The sequence below is a fragment of the Varanus komodoensis genome, unplaced genomic scaffold (assembly GCF_004798865.1).
Source record: "Varanus komodoensis strain SLA01 unplaced genomic scaffold, ASM479886v1 scaffold34_1, whole genome shotgun sequence".
In the NCBI taxonomy this organism is placed as follows: domain Eukaryota; kingdom Metazoa; phylum Chordata; class Lepidosauria; order Squamata; family Varanidae; genus Varanus; species Varanus komodoensis.
The window spans coordinates 7707668-7735142 of record NW_025335854.1 but is presented as its reverse complement, the minus strand read 5'-3'; the positions used below and the strand labels follow the sequence as shown (position 1 = coordinate 7735142).

The 27475-nt window shown below is 55.8% G+C and overlaps 1 protein-coding gene across 10 annotated transcripts in view; it reads left to right on the top strand.

Annotated features, from left to right (window-relative positions):
* The window catches only part of RASAL2 (RAS protein activator like 2), a 206580-nt gene extending 189461 nt beyond the window's left edge, over nucleotides 1-17119 (top strand). For 5 of the 10 annotated variants that reach the window (XM_044439125.1, XM_044439119.1, XM_044439117.1 and 2 more), the window contains 7 exons: nucleotides 96-289; nucleotides 2229-3066; nucleotides 7394-7528; nucleotides 8427-8629; nucleotides 9058-9145; nucleotides 10935-10965; nucleotides 13286-17119. In XM_044439125.1, the coding sequence (XP_044295060.1) occupies nucleotides 96-289; nucleotides 2229-3066; nucleotides 7394-7528; nucleotides 8427-8629; nucleotides 9058-9145; nucleotides 10935-10965; nucleotides 13286-13428 (1632 nt within the window). In that variant the 3' untranslated portion in view covers nucleotides 13429-17119. The remainder of the gene's footprint in view (nucleotides 1-95; nucleotides 290-2228; nucleotides 3067-7393; nucleotides 7529-8426; nucleotides 8630-9057; nucleotides 9146-10934; nucleotides 10966-13285) is intronic. The other 5 variants (XM_044439123.1, XM_044439122.1, XM_044439120.1 and 2 more) reach the window with 3 other exon arrangements.
* Nucleotides 17120-27475: the final 10356 nt, after the last annotated feature.

Genomic DNA, 27475 nt, shown 5'->3' with positions numbered 1-27475 from the left:
CTCTGTTCATCGTTGTATTTTTCTTTTTTAACCGTTCAAAATCAACCCCCCACAAACTGAAATGGCGGATGCCACGATGCTTACTGTCGAATCAGGGTGAAAATTCCTTCCTACAGGCGACGGTAGAAAAACTGGGACCTTTGCCACGCATCCTCACAGACATTGCGAAGGCTACCACAAACCCCACACCGATCCAGCAGCAGCTGAGGCGTTTGGCGGATCACAGCTCAAGCCCCAACGTCAGCCTGTCCTCAGGGCTGCAGAAGATATTCGAGGACCCCGCTGACAGGTGAGCGGCTCTGGGGTGGTGTGGAACTGAGGCAGACTCCGTCCCGCCCTGTCCAGGTGAGTCTGCCATGCCAGGAAAAAGGGCCGCTCAGCTAAAGGGCCAGGGCCCTTCGAGTTTCTTAAAACAGCCGCTTCAGAACTGAAGCAGCCTTAAGCAGAGTCAGACCCATGTGCCACCTGGATCCATTATGTCCCTCCTCTGCTTTCTGAGGCCTTTTCAACTGGGGGTGGACCCTGCCCCTGTGGGCATGCCAAGCACCCACTCTGCTAACCAGAACCTCAGCCTCTCCCCTAAAACCAGAACCTCAGCATGGTTTTCACAGAGTAGAGGTCGCTCAGAAATGGGATCGCCCCACTTGCGGGCTGAAGTGCCGCGGTCCAGAATTCTGCCTCCGCTTCACGGGCGGGGCGAGTGGAGTGGTCATTCGTTTACGTCATCCCGCTCCTGCCCAGCAGTCGAAGTTTTCTGGGTGCTTCACAGCACTTCACAAAACACAGAAATGGCAATACGATACAGTGTAAAATGTCACCCCTTTCTTTCGTTCATGCCATCAGCAAAGTTGGAAGGCCAAAAGGGATGTATTTCCCCCATATGTCCCTTTTCGTGCATGCTTAAAAGTGAAACCCTCATTCTACTTATGTCCTAGCGTTTCTAAAAACCATAGGATTACTCCACAATTAACTAATCTGAAGCAAAGCCTTGTGAATATAACCTTATGCCATACTAGTAGTGGGGTTGAGATGCTCAGTCAATGCTTATTTGGGAGTCTACTGCTTATGTTACAAATGGGGACAATTTTGAAACGGGCAGCCTAGCAAAATGTCTGTCTCCCGTTTCAGTTTTGGTGGGAAATCGCTTTATTGGTTGGCTTTAACTCACAGGGTGATGATAGAGCTTTAGCTTTTTATTCTGTAATTGGATTGAGTTTGCGGCTGGGAGATAAATCCAGTCAAGAAATTCTCTTTAATATCTAGAAGGAGGGAATATTTGTGAAAGAGAAAATCAGTGGAAATGGTCTGAGCTTTATCAGTTTCACTAAAGAGGAAAGTACAGGCTAGGAAGCAGTCAAGACAGCCTGTGAGGGAAATACAGATGGTACAATCTAGCCAGAACTTAGCTTATTTATAAACTTTGCTTTCAATGAGAAAATGAAGCAATGCTTAACTTTCTTTCCTGGAAATCAGTTGGACTGTTTTACTAGATTGTGTCCAAAAAATTTTAGGTCCAGCTGGCATTTGTCAGCCCATGGGCTATACGGCATTGTATAAATGTAATAAAATGTAATAAATAATTCCTTATGCTGGAGGGTCACGAACCCCAAACTTGTGTCCCCTTTCACCTTGAAGCACCTAGGGAGGGGAGGGAAGGTTCCCGCAGTATGTTCTGCGCTTTCAGAAAATTTCCCTGCCTGGGCAGGGAGAGCCTAGATCGGGGTGGGCAGCTTGTGCCTTGGCCCGCAGCTCCAGTCGGCCCTAATCCGCATAGCCCACAGGGGGGATCTTGCAGTGCAAAACATCTAGGCGTCTTCAGGTTGTTCAGCCGATGGAGGGATGGATGGATGGATGGGCGGAGAGATACTGGGCATACAAGAGGGGAGAACCCCTTAAATTCACCACCATCCCATTGTCAGCTGCTGCTCCCCAGCCCAGATGTCCAGCTCCTAAGCAAAAAATCAGGAGCAGAGGCCTGGGGCGGTGACCCTCTCGGCAGGCGTGGGGGGTCGTCTCAGCAGGGAGTGGCCTGTGGCACGTGGCCTGCAATGGCTTCCCTCCACGGGGCTGCAGCTCTCGAGGGGAAGGAGATGCCGGTTCCCAGGCAATCCTCTGAATTTGGCCCAGGCCATCTCACGCCCTTGACAATACTTAGGCAAATGGGAAAAGGGCCGCTGCGTCGTCGTGGGGCCATGAAAACTGACCGCCATTTCTTCTCCACTCCTCAGTGAGCTCAAGCTGAAGTCTCCACCCCAAGAAGGCGAAGGGTATTTCAAAGGCAAGCTGGTCCTGATCCAGCAAGGCTCCTCGTGGAGCACGACCTACTCGGACCAAGGCGAGGAGACCAACCTACCCAGCGTCCGCAGCATCTCCCTGATGGACCTCCAGGACCCCAGCGTCACCCGGAGCGACTCCGGCTCCATGACCCACGGCGCTCCCGTGCGCCTGTCCGGCAGCCAGCTCTCCGTCATCCAGGTGGCCGGCATCAAGCAGCTGCCCAGCACGCCTCAGAGCGCCCCCCAGGTCAGGAGGCCCTGGCACTCCGCCCTCGCCCCGCCGGGCAGCCTGCAGCCCCTCTCCTTCCAGAACCCCGTCTACCACCTCAGCAACCCGCCGCAGCCTCTGCCCAAGGTGTCCGTGGACTCCAGCCTGGAGAACCTGAGCGTGGCCAGTTCCCGAAGCCAGAACAGCGAGGAGCTGAAGCTGAGCGGGCCCAGCAACAGCAGCGTGGAGGACTTGGCCAGGCGCAGCTCGCGTGGCGACGACTTCTCCCGGCGGGGCGCCGCGCCGGACAGGCCCACGCCCCTGGCATTGCCGCGCCAGAACAGCGCCGGACAGGCCCCGGCGCGCCCAGGGGAGCAGGCGGGGCTGGGCACCCGGGCCCGGGCCCCCCAGTCACTCCCCCACAGCGCCTCCCTGCGCAGCACCGGGAGCACGTCCGCCGCCTCCGCCACGATGGCGGCCGAGCCCCTGCAGAACGGCAGCCGCTCCCGGCAGCAGTCGTCCTCGTCCCGGGAGAGCCCCGTGCCCAAAGTGCGGGCCATCCAGTGGCAGCAGAGCCAGCAGGTATGGCGGGCTGGGTGCCGGGTGGCGGCAGGGGAGGGCAGGGCGCCGGGCCTGGGCCTGGGCCTGGGCGTGGGCGCACTGAGGCCGGCTCGCTGCGCGCGGACCAGAGGCCTGGGCCGGGTCAGAGGCACAGAGGAGGGCAGCCCGATCTGCAGGCGCGCTGGGGTGGCAGAGCACAGCTCCAAGGTCGGTTCACCGGAGGGCTGGAGCGAGGCAGGGTCTACTCAGAGGAAGCCCGGGAGGGCAGCGAGGGGCACGGCTGCAGCGAGGCCGAGACACCCTGGCGCGAGGTGGGCGGGGGGCGGGGCCCGGGCCCAGCGGGGGCCGTGGAACAAGGAGCCTCGGGACCACCGCGCCGCTGTGGCCGGGGGCAGCGGCGCAGGGAGGCCCCGGACGCAGGTTGTGGGGTCTCGCGCTGTGCCGCAGAGTTGCTCCACGGCGCGTCCTGCCAGTGCCCACGACGCGCGCCTGGCTCCGCGAGCACCTGCCGGGTCACGCAGGCCCCGGCCCTGACAGGTGTGGCCCCTGACCCGGCCCACACCGTGAGCACGAGGCTCGGCGCTCTGCTCCATTGTGCGGCGGGAGGAGCGGGGAGCTGTTTGCAGGTTGCCCGGGGGCATCGTGCTCATTCTGCACAGAAAGCAGGTCTTCAGGCACGGCTGGATCCCGACGGGGCCCGTGCGCGCCTGCCCTGCAAGGCCGCAGCGCCGGCTCACTGGAAGCGTGTGCATAGGGACGCGTGCGCAGAAGTAGCTCCATGGCTTGAGGGCCGTTTGCCTAAAAGTTGGGCTTCCGCTGGCGGAGGAAGCGCAGCCTGCCGTTGTTGCCTGGTGACAGAGCAGGCAAGCTGCCTGCGTTCCTCTAAACTGCTGTGGGCCCCTTCACTTAAGTTGTTTGATGCGTGCAGGAGAGACAGAGCGAGCAGGGGGACCTGGAAGGGGCCACAGACACACTGGTGACAGGAATCCTCACCTTAGAAATGGTGGAAGCACCTCCATGCGGCTGTGAGCATCCCCGGTGGTGGTGGGAAGCGTTTTGAGGGCTGCTGTGTGGCATAGTTTGTTTGTTTGTTTGTTTAAAGATTTTGTATCCCACAGTGTCTCGGGGCAGCAAGAGCATAAATAAATGAGACACGGCATCACACATAATATAGAAAATCAATATTAAGAACAATCCTAGCATAGAAATGTGAAACATGCTGATATATTGCCAGTTCCAACCATTCTACTCCCTGGGGATTTTTAATACTGCCCAGCTAGGCAGTCCCGTTAATCCTAAAAAGCCAGTCCCCATTGGTGAAACCGAATGCCTTGCATTGTGCCTGCCCAGTGGAAAGTCACAAAAACAGCCGCCGGCCGTTGGCACAGGTGCAGCCGAGGGACCCCGGCAGAACTGGGCTTGCAGGAGCCCAGCAAGAGCCGTGTTCACGCATGGGCCTCCCGGGGACCACGTCCTGTGTGCGCACGCGCGCACGCACGTGTGTACGTGCCAGTCTTGCCCTTATCAGAACACCCTCCAGAGGCGCTTGTGTCTCCTTGGGGATCCGTTACTGGAAATGGCTGGAAAATAAACAAGTGCTTGCTTGAAGGCAGGAGAGGGAGGAAAGAAATAGGCGGCCAGGGCCCTTGTGGCGGGGGGGCGGGGGCCAAGGTTAGCAGCCGCTTCCCACTGGTGCCATGGATGCCTCCGTGTGGCTTGCGTGTGGGAAGCCCATAAATCCCAAGCTAAGCACACTTCAGGAAGCTCTCCTGTCCACAACCTGATAGCTTCTCCCACGGCGCTGTTTTGTTTCTGCAGTTTCCTTGTTGCTAGGAAGTGAGCGGCGCTTGTTCTACACGTCCATAGGATGATGAAGCATGGCGGGGGCTGCTTCCCCCCTGCATGGATTCCTGGTGCCTCCAGCCAGTGCAATGGACTTGGCCTTGCAAGAGCGCAGGCTGGTCTCCAGGTGCCCTCTCAGACTGCCGCTTTCCCGGCCGTCTCCTCCATTCGCGAGTCTTGTGGCTGGAGTTCCGCCTCTGCGCCAGCCTTCGCTGGCTCGGTACCAGTCTTCTGGAGCTCAGCGGTCCAGTGCCCTTTTTTAATTGCAAATTATGCCATGGGATTCTGTCCTGCTGCCGGCATTTATTTGTGGGCGTTGATGCTTCTCAGACGCCCCGTTGCTGAATAACAACGCTGTTTGTTTCCAAGGGCAGAGGGGAATTCTATGCCGGGCTCCAGGAGGACCACTTGTGCTTTGCATTTCTGTTGAGTGAGTAGGTGGGGAAGAAATGCAGAGTTTTTTCCTTTATTAGACGCAACAAAACATCAAAACAGAGCGGGCTTTTGAGTTTGACAAACTCTTTTAGGCTGAATGCTGAGCAAAAACATGGGCAGAGAGAACGATTAAAGACTTTGCTGGCAAAGGAAGCCTGTTGCAGGCACCGTATATTTTTTAAGACATCGCAGAAACTCTGAGAACCAGAGGCTGGAATGCAGGCAGCTTGAGAGTGTGGGACTTCAGCCGGATGAGTCCATTGACTGGATCAGACCTTCTCAGAAGGGCCTTTTTCTTCTGATAGGGAAGGTGTGCAGGACAGGATGTGACTTGGTCTGATCCGGCAGAGCAGCTCTCCCATCCTCACAACCAGCTCAATGCGGCCCCTTTTGGCTGGCGTTTCTGTTGCCCTCGGTCTGCTTTTCCATTCCCCCTCGTTTAGCATCACGGCACTGGCCCTTTCCGCAGCTGGCTTTCCGCAGTGCCAACAGAGCCACACTGGTTTTCCAGGTAGACGAAAAGGGTATTTGCACTGACTGTGAGGAGGCTGCTTCCGAAATGGGCTTCTTCATTCTAAAAATGACTCTGGCGTGTGCAGAAGCACAACGGAGCAGACTAAAGGTCCCCGCCCCCACTTGTCCGCCTCCTCCTCCTCCTCCTCCTCCTCCTGCTCAGAGCATCCCCCGGACCAGAACTCCGCACAGCCTTTCCTGGGCGGCAGGTGATCCCGCGTTGCAGGAGCGAGGAACGCCGTCTCCACCATACGGACAACCTGCTCTGTCCGCAGGGCTGCAGCTGAGACGCGCCATCAGCTGCGAGGCCTGCCAGCAGCCTTTCGTGCCGTGCACCTGGCCTTCTGCAGACAGAGAATCACCTTGCCCTCATACCCCCAAGCCGTGTCGTTGCGCAGTAGTTCCACGAAGTAGGGGAAACCCTGCTTTGGAAACAGCGTTCTCCCTGGTCGATCCTAAAAAATCCTCCCAGTAGGAGATGCTGCAGTTCCTTATTTCTGACGAGGGACCACCAGGTGTTTAGGTGTAGCCAAATGCGGAATTCGCAGTCTGCCACCAGGAAGTCCAAAACGCCTTTCTGATAGCCTAGGACTGCTCTCAGTTGTGGCCCGTACTGGAATGGAGGGTCTCAGGGAGGTGTTCGGAGGTTTAGCACGGTAGAGGCAATGCAGGCTGAAAACATGGAGCAAGCCTGGTCAAAGTCTCCCCCTGTCGCCTTGCCCAGCTGTGTTCATGGGCAGAGTCCTGAGCAGATGCTGAAACTTGGGGGCAGACTGGAGTGAAATAGCGGCACGACACTCAGAGCAAACAGAAATATTGTAACACCGAGGCCTTTCAAATCCAAGTGAGATGTCAGCCAACAACCGCCACCACCACCACCCTATCCAAAGGTGCTGGGAATTACAGCATACCTTAGAAAGAACCTTTTACAGGGAAGTCTAGCCTGACATTAGAAAGGCCAAATATGAGATTGACGGACTCCCCCAAGGAAGACACCACCTTGGGTTTGAACAGCCAAGCAGGGATGTTGTAGGTAGGATGTTTTGGAGGGTCCTCATTCACAGGGGTGGGCATAAGTTGGGGGTTACGTGACGGCACCCAGCAACGACAGCAAGAGATGGCCAACTGCTAAGGCACCAGGAACGTTCCGATCAGTCACTCTGTACACCGCAGCGCAGACTGGTTCTCCGTTGTGTTTCTGCTCCCGTTAGTCTGACCTGAACAATAATGCTATTGAGGATGCTGCTGCAGGGCTGGGCAGGGGGTGGGGGGGCAAAATTAATTGATCCTTTGTCTGCTTGAATTAATTAAACAGGCAGCACGATCTGGTATTTTTCCTGCTGACATTTACATGGGAAGGAATGCCATAATTGCCCGGCACCCATCCACGCCCTTCCTTCCCATTCGCATTTTGGCGGTGGAGTGAGTGCGCCATGGAAAAGCGGCTCTCGTGCCAAGGCTGGGGCGCGTGTGGCCCAGCCGGTCGCCGGGGTTGCTCACCAGATGGGGTTCCCCCACAGCCCGCGAGCGGCCTCTCATTCCGGTGCCCTCTTTGCAGATCCAGTCCCCTGTGGACTCTGCCACCATGTCGCCCGTGGAAAGGACGGCTGCCTGGGTCCTGAACAACGGACAGTATGATGAGGAGGAGGAAGACGCGGGGCAGAACCAGGATGAAGTGAAGCATGCGGAAAAGGTAACGGCCGCAGGACTGCTCTGGGGCCCCGCCACGTGCGGGAAGCTGCTGGAGGGCCCTCTGGCTCCAGCGGGAAGCTCACCCGCAGGCTGAGGGGAGCTGGCTCCGATCGTCGGTACCGAGCATCCGGGTCCTGCTGCCGTGCGCAGCGTGGGCGCTCGGAAGCTGTGGCCCGACGTGCTGGGGATGGCGGATGGCAGCTGAATCCGGCCGAGGCGGAGGTGGCCGTAGCAGCCTCACTTTCTGTTGCCGGTGATCTGTGCCATCACCGTTTCTCTGTGGGAACCAGCTGGAGTGCTAAGCAAAGCTCCTCTTTCTGGCACAGGGCTGGTGAAGAGCCCCTTCCACCGGCTGCACCGCTTCGCAGGCCCCACCCCTCCCTGGGCATCACCGCGGGGCTGACTGCCGCAGCGCTTGCTGCCTGGGGCGGCCCTTGCAGGCCTCCCGGAAGCGTCTGCCAGGCAGCGATGCAACCGCTCCAAACACACCCAGCTGCAAGCATCTTGCCAGGCAGCCGTAGCTCCGGCTGCTGCTGCTGCTTATGAGCAGAGCCCTCTGCAGCCCGGCTGGCACACGGGCACGGAGAGCCCCCCGTGCAGGCTGCCCCACATGCCACCAGTGCCAGCTCCAGGGGGAATCCAGGGGAAGTCGGTCCCTGCCGAGCACCATCGTCCCTGCCCTTGTGCAGGGCGCGGCCGAGGCGCCTTCCGCGTGACCTGGCTTTGGCTGGCCGCTTCGCTGTTCTGGATGCCGCTTCCTTCGAGAGAGAGCGGGGTTCCTGTGATTGTTCTGTGTGCGTTGCCTTCCCCGTGTGCTGCCCTGAGCCCGGGGAAAACCATTCAGCCCGTTGTGACGCAGCGCCTGCCGCCCCCCTCCCTCCCGCTCCCCCCCCCTGCAGTACGAGCAGGAGATCGCCCAGCTGAAGGACCGCCTGCGGGTGTCCAGCCGGCGGCTGGAGGAGTACGAGCAGCGCCTCCTGGTGCAGGAGCAGCACATGCAGAAGCTGCTGCTCGAGTACAAGGCCAGGCTGGAGGACAGCGAGGAGCGGCTGCGGCGGCAGCAGGAGGAGAAGGACAGCCAGATGAAGAGCATCATCAGCCGGTGAGCGGTGGCCTGGGGCGCCCGCTGGGCGGGGTGGCGGGGCTCCGCGCCGGGCACCTGCAGATCCTGGGGGGGCTCGTCTTGCACACAGACCAGGGCTCAACCGCTCAACCCAAGGGCGGCAGAGCCCCGGCGGCAGAGCTGGGGAACGAGTTGCGGGGGTTATTCCGCGGCAGCATTTGGTGGGGCCACACTAAAGCGGGCGAGGATTGCGGGCTGCAGACGCCAGCCCGCCTTGTCCTCTTCCTGTGGATCCCCAGTCGTCCCGGAGTTTGGGCGGCTGTTGCGAAGGCCCCGGGGCTCGTCCGGCTGCTCCGCTGAGGAAGGCAGGTTTGGCCTGAGCCAGGCACAGAGACGCCAGGGCATCGTGTTTCTGCGATGCCCCGAGACGCAGCCAGGCGTGGCGCTGATGTGCTTTCCCTTCCCAGGTTGATGGCCGTGGAAGAGGAGCTGAAGAAGGACCACGCGGAAATGCAGGCCGTCATCGACACGAAGCAGAAAATAATTGACGCCCAGGTAAGGAGCAGCGGGCTCTCGCCCCCAGGCCCGGCGGCCGCGGCCCCGTCCAGGTGTGTCCCGTGACCGGCTCGTGAGGAATGCCCGAGGTGGCACCTCGGTCGGGCCATCTCCCTCCCCAGGGGGTGCCTGCTGGCTTGGGAGAGCCCGAAGCAAGTCTCTCCGAAGCACACCCGTCCCCGGCAGCCCCGGGAGGGCGCCGTGGCGGAGTGCCTCTGGACGAGGAGGCGCAGCTCTGGATGCGGCCCCAGCTGGCACCGGGAGGCAGAGATGCGTGCGGGCACGTGCCGTTCCCCTCGCGTGCTCTTGTGCAGCGGGTGCGAGGCTTTGCTCGGACTTCCTGTGCCTCCCGCTTGGGTGCTCTCACTTGCTCAGCCAGGAGAGAAGAGGACTGGGACCGCATGAAGTCATCGCTTTGATCTCCTCCTGTACGCTGGGCAGGTGAGACCTTGTGCCTAGGGAAGGGCCCTTGCTTGGGAGCTCATCCTTGCCGGGAAACCGCTGGCGTGGCGTCCTCCGGCCGCTGCCGCGTTCCCCTGGCTGTGCCCAGCAGCAGAGGCCCATTGGCCAGTCTGCCCAGAAGCTGCACGGTGGTGCCTCCCTTTACTCCGAGGGAGAGCACACGGAAGGAAGATGGATGCAGCTGGGACCAAGCAGGGGACAGCCCTGATGCATCCCTGAATTTATGGCACAGTTCAGAAAACCAGTTTCCTTCCTCGGGGGCATTATGAAATAATGGCGCACAACATTTCATATAAACATGCGTAAAGATCAGCCGTCTGCACCAAATGGCTCTCTCTTAAGAGCAAGCCACGTGCGGCCCGAGCGTATTGACCAGGCGGGGCTCGGGCACTCCTGCAGTGGCCAGGAAGGCCCTCAGGGTCAGAGCTGGGCTCCACGTTCGGAGCGCCCTCCTTCGCCGGCACAGTGGCTGCAGTTCTTTTGTCCCGGCGGCTGTTGTGCTCTTGCGATGGCGAACGCGGAGCGGGCGTTGTGGGGGAGACGCTGCCTTCCTGCGAGGAATCCCAGCGGTGCCGCAGCCTCCCTCCCCCAAGCAGGAGCAAAGCACCAAAACTGAGGACTGCTTGGGGGGTGGGAGGCGCACTGGGGCAGTCCTCGCCCCCACGATCCTGCCACCTGTGGTCCTCCCGGTTCAGGGGGTAAGGGTTGGGGCAGCCCTATTGAAGGGCACACTTAGCCTTGGTTTAGTTTTTATTATTTTAAATAGATGTTTATATGAATGTTCTTTTCATTCAGGATTTTAGGATGCCCTGGGGAAGGAAAATTGGGGGTTTTTTAATGGGTTAGGCATTGCGTCTTCCATGCGAATTTGCTCGATTTAAATCCAGTGAAAAATGCCTGGCTTTAAACAGCAGCTGCTTGCCTGCTCTCCTGGGGTGAGTGTAGATCTCTTCCGGGTAACCATTGCAGAAGAAGGGCTTTGTTCTCCCCCCTTTGGGAAGGGCCCTGTGCAAGGCAGAAGTGCCCGGCAGGATCCCTGCGGGCTTCATGCGCAGCGCGTGGCTCGCCCTTCGCAGGACCCATGCTTCATCCTCCCCAGTGCATGGAAGCCGAGCACCCTCGGTCGGCCGTGCGCAACCAGGAGGGGCAGGAGAGCGCCCGCTTGCCCAGCCTGGCCGTTTCCCTGCTGCCAGCCGGCCTCTCTCCGCCAGTGGGGAGGGGGAGCCCGGATGCCCCCCGTGCCCCCCACCAAGGCTGAGCAGCACTTCACTGTGTGCCGAGCTTCCGTTTGCATCTGCGAGTGACGTCACCCTGTGTTGAATTGCAGGTCTTAAATGGGGATGAGATAATGCAAGCAGGCAAGTACACCCGATCAGTTCTCTAGCTGAGCACCACCCCATCCTGGCCTGGCGCACTCGCCTCCCCCACGCATTCCAGCTCCCGCCACTCCCTGAGCCCCCGGTGTGGTGGCAGCGCCCGCGGGCCACCCTGCTCCTGCTTTCTGCGTGAGCGGGGCGCCAGCACCCCGCTCCGTCCCCTCCCAAGCACAGGCCCTCCAGACCAATCTGTTTGCGGGGGGTTGGGGGGAGCATCGACTCGCACACACGGATGTCACACCAAAGCAGTGGCGGGAGGGGGGCGTACCGTTGGCGAAAGCAGAGTCCACACTAGACGGCGGCTTGGGAAGAGCGTTGCGGCCGGCACTGACGGTCCCTTCTAGAGCACTTCCGGTCTTCAGTGCAAGTCTGTGCTGTTGAGGAACGTCCCATGAACGCCAGAGCGCAGCCAGTCGTAGGCAGGTTGCCGGGGGGGCTGAGGGGGGTCTGCACGTGGCACACGGAGGGGCTGGGTGGCGTTCAGCGGCAAGGCACGCTCTTCGCTGAAGCACCCGTCTGCGCGCTGCACCGAGCCTGTGCCGGCAGTGACCTGCGCCCAGTCAACCCCCCTCCGTGGCGCCGGGGACCAAGGCCCTCCGGCGCCATCTCAGAGCAGGCACTGAGAGGGAACTCCTGCGCGACAGGCGCTTCTTTGTCACGTGCCTCCAGGTAAACAGGGAAGGCCCATGATCGGCATCTTCTGCCTTCACAGGAGCCCTGGAAGCATAGCGAGAGGAAACCGCTGGCCCAGGCTTGCCCTCGGGACGCTGCTGGGCGATTGCCCGGCGGCTCCGAGGGTGTTGGCTGCAGCGGCTCTTCCTAGCCTGCGTGTTGGGGTGCGCCAGGAGAGAACTGGGGGAGCAGATCAGCCAGCTTGAGGCTCCACGGAGCCCAGGCTGCCCACACCTCCGAGGCTCCGTGCTAAGATGACTGCTCCGTCCTCCGGCAAGACAGTCCAGCTGCACGCTGATCACCGGCAGCCAGCGGGCGGGCACTCTGGACGCCTCGAGCCTCTGCAAGCCCCGGTGCCGCCCTTTCCTCCGCTCCCCACTTGCCGTGCGGAGGCGTGGGACCCGCTTGGCGTGCTCCACAGAAGCTGAGCCGGCTGAGCCCCCATGGGGGGAAGTGTCCTCGGCGCAGGCGCTGTGCTGGGACCTTCCCCCGGAGGGGCGCAGCCGGTCCAGCCGGCCCCTCACGGCAGCTGGGCTGCCTCCTTCCCTTCCCTTTTCGCGGGGCTCATGTGGGCAGAGCGGAGCGTGCACAGCGGCACCGAGCAGGCCGAGTGCCGTTGCCTTCCAAGGGACACGGCTCGCTCGTTCCTCCCTGTCTGTGCCCTTCCGTCCCTCGTTCCTCCTTCCCTCGTCTGCGTTTGGCTGGCAGGGCGATTGCATGCTGCATCGGTGGCTGCTGAAGCGGATGCTGGAAGAGAGCTCCGGTTTCCCACCAAAAGGCCCCCCGTTGCCGCTTGGGTGTCAAAAGGAGCTTCGGCAAAGTGGCCCTCCCCTCCCGCAGCGCCGACTGCCTCCGTGTTGGCCCTCCCTCGCGCCCCTCGGCCTCCATTCCTGGAATGAGGAGCCCCCGTTTCTGAGCCAACGGCGGGAAGCGCCTTCTGGTCGTGCAGAGCCCTGGAGTGACCGAGCTGGAATGGGTCCAAGGAGCCAGGCGCCCCGTGTGGTTTCTGTGTCTTGGCAATGGCATACCATCCCTCACTCCCCCCACCCTCCTCACACTCCCCTCCCCTCCCCTCCCTTCCCCGCTCATTCGTAACTCCTCGTTACCAGCTTCTGGCTGCCACCCCCTCCCCACCATGTCGCGCCTGCTCCTTTACACTGCTGGCATTTATTGGCGGTAAAACTGTTCCGTGTGCTGCAGGGACGCTCCAGGAAGGCATCTTTGGCGTCTCCCGGGGTCCGTCCACGCTGCCTGCCCTCTAGAACGATCGCACACTCATCCCGGTCAACTGCCTTTTTCTGTTCTCCTGCCTGCCAAGACTAACCCTTAAGCCTTTCGGAGCTTCCCTGCCAGCTTCTGCCTCAAAGTTCCTACCTAATCCACCACCGAATTAGCTTTCCAAACTGGCTAATTAATTGGCAGTTTCCAGAGAAGAGAAGCCGGACAGCAGAAAGAGGCAAGCTCACTCTGTCCTTCTGCAGAGCTCTTTGTAGGCTGGGTCAGCCTAGGAAGGACTCCCTAAAGATCTGATGGCACCCCGAGACACGGATCCTGCAGGTCCTGAAGCCACGAAGGCCGTTCTGTGACAAACCCGGACAGTGCCGACCTCACACTGTGTGTTTCCTTGCAGGAAAAAAGGATCCTCTCCCTGGACTCGGCCAACACACGGCTAATGAGTGCCCTCACCCAGGTGAAGGAACACTACAGCATGCAGGCCCGGAACGGCATCTCCCCCACCAACCCCACCAAGCTTTCCATCACGGAGAACGGTGAATTTAAAAACAGCAGCTGCTAACAGCAACTCCTCGCACCAACCAGGCGGCCAGCTTCTCTTTCCTCTCCCCCTGCTCCATGCCAGGTCCCCAGACTCCCTCGGTGTTTCCCGGGGCCACCTGCTTTGGAGCCGGAAGCCTCAGGGAAGTCCAAGAACAGGGATGCCGGGACCACGGACCAGTGTGGCACCTCCCCAGCCGGCTGGCCGGCCCCCCCCCCCCCCCCGCACAGATACAGGCTGGCCTGAGAGTCCCTCCAAGCTGCAAGGGAGAGTCAGGAACTCCTTCCCAAAGCTGGCACCTCGGCATTTCCACGCTGCCTCTCCGGGGGCAGGAGCGTGGCAGCAGCTTCCGCTGGGCTGGCCGTGGCCGAGGGCGGTGTGGCCACAGCTGGAGCAGGCTGCCAGCATGGGATGCAGGGCCCTCATGCTGCCAGCGAGCTGACCGGGCAGCTCTGGGGGAGAAGCCACGCCTGCGCTTGACCGCTGGCCAGAGGGCCCACCAGGAGTAGAACGGCGCAGTCGGCGAGTGCAGGGGATGGCTGGATGAAAGCGCTGTGTCGGTCACTGTTCTCGCATCACCATTTCCCAAGTGACCCCGGAGCCTCCTGCTCTAAAGAGGGATGCTTTGTGAAGCTCTGGGTCGAGCACAGAGAGGCCCTCCGCGGATTGTGGCCTCCTTACTTCCAGGGACGCTGCGAGCCCCTGCGCTCCCCACTCCAGCCCTGGTCCCAAGGCATTCACGGAGGCTGTTTGCACAGTATCAGGGCAGTTCCTTCCACCCCACCATTACAAAACATTCCCCCTCCCCCACATAGGAAATCTCTTTCTCTTTTTATTTATTGGGTTTTTTTTTTAACTTTTATTGAAAAGTTTAAGGTTTCTAGTGATATAATATGTAAATTGCACCCATAAAATGAAGAAAACCCTTCTGTTATTTTAGTTTGTTAATTACCTACATTAAAGCAGTATGTGTGATCATACCCTTTCTTCAGGTTTGTTTTCATTCCAAAACATGGCTTCAAGTGGCTGCCCTTTTTCTAGAAATAGACGTGCAGAACTTGTCTTGTTCATCCACTCCTGAGTAAGAGCAATCAGCTTTTCTTCATCGCTCCCCAACTAAGCGTTTCCCCTTGTTCTTACTATAGTCTTCTTTACAATAACAATTTTGGCAGCTGGTAGGAAAACATCTCACTAAATCTCTGTGTTCCTTAACAACATTCTTCCTTGCATCCTGTGCGGGACACAGTCGCTGCCCAGTGTCAAAACCACGTCACTGCCAAGCAGCTGCGAACGGGCGCGCTCGGCCGGGGTGGGGAACTGCCCCCTGGCCCCCTGGGCACCTGCCGACGGCCAGCCCCTTCCCTTTGCCCCGGCCCTCTCCTCCAGCCACAGACCGTCCGGTGGATCCCCCGCTTCTGTGCAGTCTTCCCCCAGTTCCAGAAGTCGGAGTGCCTCTCCTAAGGATTCGTCGCTAGCAGGAAGCCCTGCAATACGCGGGGTTTTTTAAATGATTGTGCATGAATTCACTCCAGAGTATAGTAAGCCGGGCCTAGTGCGCCTAGGACTCTCCTGCCTGCTCCCCAGGCCTCTGCCCGCATCCTTCCCCGCACGAGTCTCTGGCAGCCAAGCAGTAGAGGAGGGCAGCCAGCACAGAGAAGCGCTGAGCGGATGCCCATTGCTCATGCTTCCCCTGCAGCCGCACCCCTGCCCCTCCCAAAGCAAGCCTTTGGCCCCCGTGGGTTCCGGCAGGGGCCCCTGCACGGCAGCCAAGGGGCAGCCGAGCGGCCGGAGCGAGGGACCCCGCCAGGCATGTCCTGCATTTCCACTTTTGTGGTGATTGCTTGGAAGCTGACTCCACAAATGCAGCTCCGTCAGCAGCCCCCTGATTTGGCCCGAAGAGGAAAATGTGTGATTACAAATAGCACCCCATTCTCTCCCAAATCATCTGCACCCTGTTCACTAACATCTGGCAGGTTAATTGCCAGATGTGCCGGCCTCAGTGCATCTGCCCGACTCTTCCAGCCTCTGCCGGTGCCCCACGCGTGGCTGCCAGCCTTAGCATCTTAATGCCACCGGAAGAGTCCGTGCAGGCTTTCTTTTACCGCTACATTTAAGCTCAACACTAAAGCTTTACAAATGCTATTCCAGTGTTCTTCCCGTATCTTTGGTTTGCAGAGCCTTGAAGTATTTGGCATTTATGGAGATTTAACAATACACATTCAAATTCAGTCCGATTTCTTATAATTCAGATTTCTTGGCATTCTTTGCCCTTTTAGATCACTAATTCCTGATTTGTAACACTGGAAAAGCAAGGGAGAAGGTCTTGTGTTTTATTTGACTTCACTGTATATCAAGAACTTTGTCCAATATGTAAATTAAAAAAGTTTGTCAGTGTAGCATTTTCCCATGCACAGAATTACAGACTTCTAGCTGTAGGAAAGCCAGTTTGATAAATGGCAGAAGAGTGCAGTTATGCGATAGCAGCAAATTGTTATTTTTTCCCCAGATTTCTATTACGAAATCATGTGCATAAAAAGCTTTCTCTAGTACACACCTTTCTTTGTGGCTATTACAAAACCTTGCTAATAAATAGGTTAACTGGGATCAATGCCTTCATTTCCCACCACTGGCAGGCACACGCACCCCTCTCAGAATCGCAGCAGGGTGGTCTTGGCAGGATTCGGGGTGGCGGGCCCTTCCCCTTGTGCCTTCAGCAGTGCGGTCGTGTTCTTAGCCCCGTGGGGCCGTATTCTTCCAAAAAAACAAAAAGCCCCATGCATTCAAGGTTGAATTAAGTCCTTAACTTCTGCAGTGGTGTTGTACAACCACAGTAAGAAAAAAAGGACAGCACTGTAGGCAATAAGCTTATTTTTTCAGCCATCAGATGCTTTGTTCAAACCCTAGATTTTAAACACGTGTGAATCGGCACGTTGACCACGGAGTCGGCAGCCCAGGCTGCCTAGTGGGGCGGCTACATGGAAGGAGAGGGGAAGACCGAGCAGTCCGTTCCGGCTTCCTCTTGCCCCACATGTTCCGATGCCCCTGATTTGGAGCGGGGTGGATGGATGGCGCTCATGAAGGAGAGATCAAGACCTCTCCGTACGGACGATGCCTCCAGGTGGGGCAGGGCTGAACTGGGGAAGAGGTTCCTCTCTGAGCCGCAGAAGGTGTTGGGCTTCCGGAGTGCAAAGCTGTGAGCTGTGATGACCCCCCCCCCGGCCCCCGCCCACGTCGCTTTGTATCTCGGTGTAGAGAAATTCTCTCCATTCCTTTTGTCTCCCTTAGAAGGCAGGCAGGGCGGGAGGGAGGGGGGCTGTGTCGGTGGCACCAATGTTGAATTCTACCCGTACAGTAGATCTGCTTTCTCCAGGGCCTTAATGAGAATGTTATCTGACTGGATTCTTTGTTTCTGCAACGCTAGCTTTCAATAATTTATTTCCTCATGGTTTCTCCCTTAACATAGTACCTTCCCTCCCCACGACCTGTGTTTTTATGCCAGTACTGCTGGACTTTTTGGGTCTCCAAGATCCACTTTTGCATTTCATTGTCTGGGTTTGTTCTAAAGAAGATTTATTTTTGTTCTGTGAATATTTTTGGACAGTTTCTTGTATATGTACAGATATAGATACATTTGAGGTCTTTTATTGATATTCCTACAAAGAATTACAAAATAAACTTTAACTTTAAGCAGTTTGGACTCAGCCTCTCTCTGCAGTAATGAAAGTTGAGCTGTCCGTTTGGAGTGTGAATGACGGGACGTGCCTTTTCTAGGAACGCTCTGAACTGCAACCTCAGGTATTTCCCCAGTCTGGAAGCTGAACCCAGACTCAGCCATCAAGAGTTTGGTGGTGGCCTTGCGGGACCCAGTAGGAACCAAACTTCTGGTAGCCTGAGTCGTTGGCAGGCACCCAGGCAGTGACGCACTGGCTTCCACGGTGGTGCCCACAGCAGTTTCTCAAATTCCCAAACGAGCCTCTGGGCCCAGAAAGCTTGGGGACCACTCCCCCAACCCGACTCTAAACTTAACAGCTCAGCTCCCCTTCGCCCTGGGCCCAAACGCGCCAACTGCTTGAACTGAGACATTCCAGCTTCCCAAACCACCTCCGCCCAGTACATTTCCCTTCGCTCTGGCCTAAACATCGCACCTCCCGAGCAATCCCCCTCCACCCACTCGTAGGGCAAATGCGTGCGGATCAGAGTGACGTAGCCGAAGGGGCACCTTTCGAAGCGGTAGGGTGCAAAACACGCATGGTCCGGGATTTCGAGCAGGACGTGAGTCCCGTCTGCATTCGAACAGATCCTGCTCTACTTTAAGTGATGTGGAGGAGAGGTTCCGTTTCGTTCTGCCTTGGTGCCAGGATATCTCGGTCCCAAGGTAACATTCCCGCTAGCTCTGCGTTTTCCTGGCGGACACACCTTGACTACCCTGCGCTGGAGGACGGGGGCTTCCGTGCCCCTCTGGGTGCCTCGCGGGCACTGGGCGTCCCAAGACGCGGCACGTTCAGGCAGTTCTCCCCTGTCTGATGGGGAGGGTCAGAAGGTGGTGCTGTTGGTCCACTGTGTGGTCTGGAGCTTGGGAAGTGTCATACGGTTCGGGATGCCTCTCTGCTTAATGCCTCCTTATGGGATGAGATCGTTCGGAGATCTGCGTTGGGTTGCAATATATATGCTGATGATGCCAGCTCGCTTTCTCTCCCCATCAGATCCTAGGGAGCCCGTGGACGCCGTGAGCCCTGTGCCTGAGACCAGCCATGCGGTGACTATGGGATGGATGGGCACGTTTTCTTTTATTCAGGACTTTCTCACCCTGCTCTTTAGCTGCTGAACAAGCGTCTCAGATTAGCATGCGAAAACCCAATTATTATTACTGCACTGCATTTATATCCCACCATTTTTCTTCTTGTGAAGAACCTAGGGTGACTTACAGAGTTTCATTTTATCCTCACAACAGCCCTGCGAGGGAGGGAGGGAGGGAGGGAGGAAAGGCCGAGAGTCTGACTGGCCCAAAGTTACCCACTGGGATTCATGACTGAGTGGGGACAAGAACCCAGATCTCTTGGTGGGCATGTCGTGAGCGGAGCTGGCTGGAGCCAGGGGTCAGACTAGATGGCCTGGGAGGCCCCTTCTGACTCTCTTTCTCTTGGGTCCCCGGTCCAGCGTTCCCATCGTCATGCCACACTGGCCTTCTTCATTCTAGTGAACAAATACCACTGGTAGTCACTAATACTAAAAACAGAGCAGTTAATCACGTAGTGAGCAGCTTTACAGCAAAGATTCAAAATAAAACAAATCTACAATTGAAGGCATTTAATGCCCTGGTCAAATAAAGCTTTTCAAACCAGGTGAGCCTTTTTGGGAAGGTTGTTCCATAAATCTGGCATTCCAAATGAGAAGGGCCCTGAGTTTTTCTACCCAGCACGTTTATCACGCACCGGTAATTCAGCACTCATGGTTGTTTACCCGAGACAACAAAGTGACTTTCCAATTTCACTTTGGTTTCTAAGCAACATTTTTCTGAAAACTGTTAAGAGCAAGGAAAAGGTGGCATTTAATTGTGAAAATGAAAACCGTGCAATTTCCTCTTGTAGATTTGCTTTATTCCACAGTGTCACCTACGAATTATATAGGACAACCATAGGGAAGATGGTTTAGTGCTCAGATCTCAGTTCTGCAGTGAAAAAGAAGCCAGAGTTGGCCAACTAACAGCCCTGTGTAGAAAAGTTCCCCGTCTCCACGCACCCTCTGCCTTCCTCTAGTCGGTGTGGGAATCTGAGCCTGATCTTAATGGCTGGGCAAGCTTGCAACCCTGGCATAAAACACACACACCCACACAAGGTCTGGGCACACCTCAGGTAACGGACTGAACAAGAAGAGCCGCATGTCACAGGGCTCTTCTGCACTAGCTTCAGGTTATAGCTGGTCCGGTACCGAATTGGATAGAATTCCCAATAACCAGTTGGGTGGAAAAGTGACCTTTGTGAACCTGTATCTTGGGTGGTGGTTGTGAGGATGAAAGGGAGAGGGGACCAGGTGAGCCACCTTGGTTTCCTTGCAAGAGGCAGACAGGTAGGGTATAAACACGGTGCAAGAACCGTTGTAAGAATGGCCAGGCAGAAAGCACAGAGGCCTGCAGCTCCCAGCGTGGCCCCTGTGACACGGAAGTTGTGGGACTTTCTCTGTCCAAACATTCACAGGATTAGGCCCTTAGGCATTCCATCACATCGAATTTTCTTTTTACCATGTGAAGATGGCGAACTGTTTGTATGTCTTCTGAAATGCAGATAGTTTTAACCGTTGCAAAGAGAGCTTTGGGGGTGTTCCTCAGGCATGAGTCGTCCTGGGCTTGGCCGCGGCACTTTTCTGAGTCGTTCCCTACTGCACTCGTTCTGCTTTTCTGCCTCCACCCAACACCATCCCATTTTCTGGCTCGCTCTTCTCGCAAGGAGTCGGTGCTGCTGTTTCTCCTCTCTTGCGGAGGTGCCCAGGTGGCCTGCAAGCACGTCACTCTGTGCTCGCTTCATACTCAACCCAGGTCAGCTGGAAGGCGCCTGTGGAAAATCCAGTTTCCAGCAGCTGTCTTGCCTGGCAAATGCAAAAGAAAAGCACGCAGAGAGTCGCACTTAAACAAAAGCTTCAGAGAGACAAGGGTGCACATGGTTGGTTTGTTTCTTTCTGGAGCGCTTCCCATATACAGCACCACGTTATTCCACAGGACCTTTTTCTCATTGATTGGTCCAGCCTGTGATGTAGAGTTGAAGATTCCCCCGCCCACCAGGACGCATGCAGGCACCCAGAAAGACAATGGGGGCCCATGTATGCGTGCTGAACAAGGAACGGGGGCTGTGCACCCAAAGCATTGAGTCGCCAGGGCAGAATGCAGGGTGCACTCCTGGAAGGGGGGTGTCTGCTCTCAGGAAGCCCCCGAGCAGGCTCCTTGTTCGTTCATGTGCGTATTCTGGGCAGGGAGCCACCATGTCTTCTGCCAGAGCGAAGCATCGTGCCCTTTGTGATGCTCCAGCGTCTTGCAGAGGAGTCACGGCTGGTTCTGCCTCGGCATGGAATGCTTTTGGATGGGCTTTTATAGTCTCTATCCCCTCTTGCTCACTTCTGCATCCGTGGTGTGATGTGCCTCCGGATGAAGCAGTGGGCCAGGCATGATGGGGGGCAGGGGCTGTGGGTGACTCCTGGGGGTGAGTGCGCATGACTGGTGGTGGTCCAGAGCTTAGTCTGGGGGACCCACGTGCCTCGGCTTCTGATCTGCAAAGGAATTGTTTTAAGAGTGTTGTGCAAAAATAATCACTTTGACTGGGGAAAATTCCTGTGATTCTCAGTAGGGATGGTCCTTCGCTTACGGAAAGATGGACTGTGGAGAAGTCCAACACTTATTCCGGTATGCAAGGGGATATATAAAATTTAATTTCTATTGAAGCTGCTGGTTCAGCTCTCCTGAACTTCTGTAGGAGTAAGGAACTGCTCTCTAACAAAGAACCAACCTCATCCTTTTCTCTTTTCCATGGCAGAACAGGTTTGGCAGTTTGTGGAAGAGATGCTTTCTTTTCACTTTTCATGGCCCAGAAAGGGCTGGCCAACTGGAAGTTGGAAAGCCACAGGCTAGGGCCTCTGAGCTACAGAAGAGCATTGCTCCTGCGTCACACAGGTCCCCAAGTAATGGGTCTAGCAGGGGCAATGCGTGGCACATGGGTGAAAAGTAACCTTGCAGCAGCGTGTGCAAGATTCCCTGGCCGGTGCACGGCCACCTGGCAGGCAAGTGTTCTGCGGAGCGAGGAGAGTACTTGGGAAGCATCTAGAAAGAAATGCTAGCGTGCACCCAGAAGCGTTGGAAGTGCGGCCGGTGTGAAGCAGGGCCTCTTCCCCTGGCCCACACATTTACTCGGGTTGAACTTTGCGCATGAAAACCACGTACAGGGGCCTCATAGCAGTTTCTCTCCTTGCCACTCACCTCGGCCAGAAGTGGCTCGATCAGGGAGCTGTTTGGTGGCAGGGAAGAAACCAGGTCGACCTTCAGAACCAGGTACCTTGCATCTACAGCAAGAGAACAGGAGTAAGAAGGTTACTGATTAGCTGCGATGTGGATTATGGGGCTGGTGGACTCCACCAGCCCTCCTAGCAATAGGGGGTCCCCCACACATGGCTTTCCATCCCTCCCAGCATGCAAGGATGGAGTTCAATCAGACTAGATGCCTCTTCTGCACCCCAACAGTTGAGGGCCCATAACAGGGTGCAAAGGGATGCCCCGATCTTCCTTCCCTCACCCGATTTCCTGCCAGCTTCATACATCAAGGAGAGATCTGCGTTCGGGTTGCCGAGGGTGGGGATTTCTGCACACCTCCGAGCAAACAGAATCCCCGCAGCGTGTGTGCAGCTCTCAGCACAGATAACATGGCCCTCAGGGACGAAACTGGATGTACAGCCCAGTTCGCGAGCCTAATGTGTATAGAGAAAGCCAGCTGAGTGCAGAGAACTGCTCCAAATACCTGACTGGGAAGTGCTTCCGGCAGGATTCACAGGAGGTCCAAAAAAGAAGCCATTGCCAAAACCAGTTCCATTTCCAGCGTCTCCAAAGAAACTGTCAAATCCGAAACTGGCTCCGCTTCCAATGCCTAGCCCAGAAAAACATTGAAGGAGGTACTGTAAGCGGGACCACAAGGTGCGGTGCACTGTGTAGGTTGCTGTGATGTGTCGCCAGCCATCATGTGGAATGGGCTGTTCAGACGGTCTGCTCCAAGTCATGTGGCTAAAAAAGTGAATGTAAACGCCCCAGATCAGCAAGAAGAACTTTCTGGATCAGGGTGAGTCAGGCAATGATCCAGAGCCTCATTCGAGACAAAGGGAAATAGCTAATGCCTCATTTTGATCCAAGAACTTCGGATTCTGCAAATCCACCAGGATCTGCAAGAAGGCAGACCTGGAATGGCACCCAAGTTGGCCCAAACCTCCAAGGGTGGTCTGGAATCATGGACCAAAGAGCTTCATCAGTTTAAACAAGAATAACGTGAAGAATGGCTGGCTGTCCACAGTCCTGAGGTTCACAACTGAGTAATAAATCATACACCTTCCATCATTCGAATTCTCTGAGGGTTGGGAGCAGGATTGGAGCGGGACAAGCAGATCTGCTCTCTCTCTTCATATGTTGGGTAGTGAGACTGCAACGGAGCTTAATCTGGAACCCAGGGATGCAGGGCGCACCCACTCCATTTCTGAGTGGAGGAAAGCACCAATCCTGATTTGTCCTGGAAGGCAGGGGACATTTAGATCTGCGCAATCAAACCCTAGGCATTGCGCAGTGCTGCCGTCTGTTACCGCTAGCGATTCACCTTCATGTTGACAGTCACGAAATGGGACTGCGAGCCCCTATAGCAAAGCACAGAATATGCTCACTGCTCTACCTACACCGAGAGGGAGAGAAGGGAGGAGAAGAAAACCGCAACCAGAGCAACTCTATAAACCTCTCTCTCCGGCTGCCAGAGGAAATCAAAGCAAACTAAGAATGAAGACAGAGAAATGGCAAGGACAGGCACGTGGAATCAGCTGCTCCTGTCCAGGTTGGGTGGAGATACAGCACTGAAGACAATGACCGTACCTCCTCTGAACTTTCTACTCCAGGTTCTTGCAGTGCAAATTGATTTAACATTATTTTAAAACTGGCAGAACATATTTAATAACTTCATACATCAAAATAAATGAGCAAGACTTGGAAATGGCGTTCTTTGGAAGTAGTCGTGCCTGGAAGAGCTTGGAATACAAATGCAGCAAGGAACCTGCTGTTGCACGTATGCCGGATACACAGCTGACAATGAAGCCTTCATCGCTCGCAGCCTGTACATGCCTTGAAATCTTCTGAATCCCCTTGCCCTGACGGGGCTGCAAATTTAGCTATTTGGACTAAAACCTGGGCATCGTGTCCCTTCCTTTTCCTCTTTTGCATCATCTTCTGTTTTACAACAAAATGAGGAATCAACAACTTAAAGGCTGGAAACCCAAGAGTCCATGCACTCAGAGATCTGTGCAAAGCTAGGAAAGCACTAATGAGAACGCAACTGAAAGACAACTGTTGCAGCTGACCAGTTGACTGTCCGTCAAGTTAACTAATTTACTTCCAGTGCCACCATTTTATCTCATGCTGCCAGATCCCAAGAATCACCCAGAGCAGCTGATTAAAATACAGCGCATTTCTGGCACACATGCATAGGGTGCCCCGTGATTCAATGTGCCAGGATCCACCCAGCAGTGCAGCTCCCCTGGTGGCCCGATAGAGAAGGCAGCCGGCTTTCCCTTGCAAGTATTTGCAAGGTGGTGCTGGCCCTGTAGGTGCTTGCAGGATTAGGGCTGGGCCAACCTGCAGGCCAGCTGGGGGCCACAGGAAAAGCATCCTGCTCCTGCGCAGCTTCGCCACAGCAGCAGGCGTGTTGTGAGGACGGCTCTGTGCACCAGATCCGGCCTCTGCCCCCAGCCCTGCCATTCTGGCCTCCAGGTCTCCTGCCCGCCACACGCCCGGCAAGCCTTGATTCTCCTGCAGCCGCCAGCAAGCCTGGCCCCAGAGCACCAGCCAAAGGCGCTTGTGCCACAGATGTGCACTCTCTGCCATCAGAAGGGCCACTGCGGCCCTGCGACGCAGGAATGCTGCACTGGCGGGGACAGCAGGCTCCGCGGGGCCCTCGGGCCACAGAATACATCCTCCCGCTAGCCGGCTTGGCTGGAGAAGGTGTCCCATCTCGTCCACACAGCCAGCACACGGAGTCCTGTTCCGACGGGGAGTGATTTATGGAGAAAGATTCTGCCGTAACAGAGCAAGCATGACTCCGTCATCCCCTTTGCAACCCCCCGTGAACAGTCCAGCCGCAAAACCGCCGGAAACTCTTGGCTGCCCAGGGAACGGCTTGTTAAGGTAAGATGGACGGATTATTTTTTCCTTCAAGGAACCCGAGGCAGCTCTCATAAGCCTCGCCCCCTCCAATTTATCCTCACCGCACCCCTGTGAGGTAGGTTAGGCTAGGTGCCAGTGACTGATCCAAAGTTGCGCAGGGAACTTCATGGCCGATGATACATAATATTGCTCCATAATCACAACTATCCAAAAAATCCATCCCATGAACTTCACTACCACTTACCATTTTGTGAACTGAGCATGTACACATTTGTTCTTTAAAAAACAGCTTATCAGGTTTTTTTAACCTGGTTGTGTGGCAAAACTTGAGTCACACCCACTGTCTTCATGTCCTCAGAGTGCCTCTGAGCATGCATGGAGTCCAGAGACAGCCTGTGGAAATGAAGGAGGCAGGCACAGAAGACAGAAGAAACATGGCAAACTGCTGCAGGACCCAACCCCGAGGCCCTGACCTTGGCCTCGAGGTCCATTCGTCCGTTCTCCTGGTTTCCCCATCCCACTCCCGCTGCCATCTTAATCCTGCTTCCCGGCACGGTGGGGAGGAGGGCCCCGTGATCATGTTTTCCGATGGCGACCGCCATCTCGCTGGGCAGGGAGCGCGTGACTTCCTCCCTGCAACGTCCCCACAGCAACCCCGTAATTCTGGCCACTCCAGCAGCACTGCCTGCAGGGAAATTCTCTCCTGCGCCCTTGAGTGTTTGGGGCTCAGCGTGCACAATGCCCCCACCCCACCCGCCAGCTCGCCTTCTCCAGGCTGGATCCATTCCGCACACCCTTTAAAGCCGAGCTTTACCCTGCTCCCTCCCCATCTCAGGCTGCCGTTCGCAAGAAACACGCCGCTTGTACCTGCCAGTCCCAGCAAGACGGCCAGCAGCTCAGAATGCATCCTTGCACTCGTCTGCAGCCTGCAGGACACATGGCAAGCTGGTGGCGTCTCCTTGTTAAATAACACAGGACGATTTGACTAAGGGAGCCACACCCGCAGCGAACAGGATCTGGCTCTGGGACACTGCCCCGTCCTTGTTTATCTTGAGCCCTTTCCTCCACACCTCTGTTATTTAATCCTCTTTCCTCTCCTTCCCCTGCCTTCCTCTTGCTTCCTTTCGCTTCCTGCCCTACTACGGAAATCCCGATGCTCAGCTTCTCGAAGCAGGACCCTGTAATTTTGGAGGGGCTTCCAAAGAAGCTTTGCACAGTGCCGTTGTCCTGCCATGCTCGCAGGATGTAGCAAGGGCGGGGGCATCCAGACAGATGTGCCACCCCCTCATCGTTCTCCCATCTTTCCCTGCGTCTTTGCCCATGTTCTGTTCTCCCTGCTGCAGCAAAACCATTTAGGAAAAATGATGCTTAAAAATGCAGCAGGGAGCAGACCCCGAGCGTGGTCCCGTTTTGATTTCATGCATCCTGCTGTCACGTCCTTTCACAGAATGGAAAAGTCGATTGCAGGGGCAAGTTCCAGGCCAGGGCCACGCTCCAAACGCCCTGAGACCTCCTTGAGAGCAGGGGGGGCTTTCTCCTGGGCAAGCGTGAGGCGGATTGCACCCCACACCAGGTGCCTTCTCTGTGCATTGAGCAGCCCTTCCTCCAGGCTGCAGCCACGGGACAGGCTGGCACACGGGGACACAGGGAAGCTGGCGGGGGGGGCAGCTCCTCCCCTCCCTGAATTACTGCCCTCCCTGCCGTGCTTGCCCAAGCCACTTTAAGGACTGGGGCCTGCCTTTGCTGGCTTGTCTCTTCCTTCCGCTTCCCCTTCCCTGTGCACCGTTTAAAGAGCCCTGTAGGATACTTTTAAAATGTGGTACACTTTAAAAATTGTAACCAAAATGTTTATCATTTGGGGTTTCCTACTGGATATTGGAAAAAAAAAGATGGAGTAATTCCAGATACTCAAGATATATTCATAGGCCCGACGTCTTTTAGAACTCCTTCCTGAGGGTAGTAAGGAATAGATGCACTGCATGAGATAATAAGAAAATGAAAACACATAACCAGTTGTCACTTTTCCGCCACCTGGAGTTCCTCTGTCTGGTCTCATTTTTGCGGTGGCTTCTGCAGTTGAGGTCAGAAGGTTCGTCACAGGCACGGATTGCCTGGCCCAAGGAAGCCTTGCACTTGTCGGGGTGCTCTTAGACCCCTGCTTTCTGCACTCCAGGAATCCGCACTCTTTGGTGAGTTCACTTCCCACGCCACAAATATTTATTTTTTTTATAATAAGTTTTATTCAAAATTATGACCCTAAAACAAAGAAAAACTAAAAACAACATCAAGCATCAGAAACATCGGACCTGCTGGGTCAGCCCCCACTTTTTTTTCCATTTATGATAACTTAAAAACAGATTTAGATCTATACTAAGTCCTGTTTCTCTAGCCAATAATAAAAAGAGCCCCAAGTTTGATAGAAATCAATATCTTCTTTTTCTTTCAATGACAAAGTCAATCTATCCATTTCTGCACAGTCCAAGATCTTTTTTAGGATCAATTCGTCAGTGGGTGGTTCTTCACTTTTCCAATATTGAGCAAATGCAATCCTCGCCGCAGTAGTTACATGTAAAATCAAATACATTTCTTGTTTACTAATATCAACAGGTATAGTGCCTAATAAGACTTCAGGTTTAAAAGCTAAGGATTTTTGTAACATTTCCTCAAGCCATTTATGTATTTTAATCCAATACTTTTTCGCATTATCGCAAGTCCACCACATAGGATAGAAAGTACCCAATTTATGTTTACATTTCCACCCACGCCACAAATATTTATAATGCTACTAAGCAAACAGCACTGACATTTCCTTGCTCTCTAAGTGAGTAGCACTCTTTCTCCCAGAAGCTTTCAGCTCTTGCTGATGGATACTTCCAGACACCATGCTTCCAATGAGCGGATCTTGCGTAGCATCTCAGCATGGAGTACCGAGAGCACCTACTGACTTGCGGTGCAGAATTAGGTCTGCTAGACACGTGTGGGGTTTGGAGCATGTTCTAGGCTGCATCCAGCCTATTTCTTTAGCTGCCAATCAGCCGCTTTCCTTGTGGAAGTTTGTTCAAAAGTACATTCATTGCAAAGGAGGAAGCATGAGTTAAGCCTGCTATGCCTTTGCTTCGTGTGCATGGCTCCCCACCCCCACCCACAGCAACACACCAGGC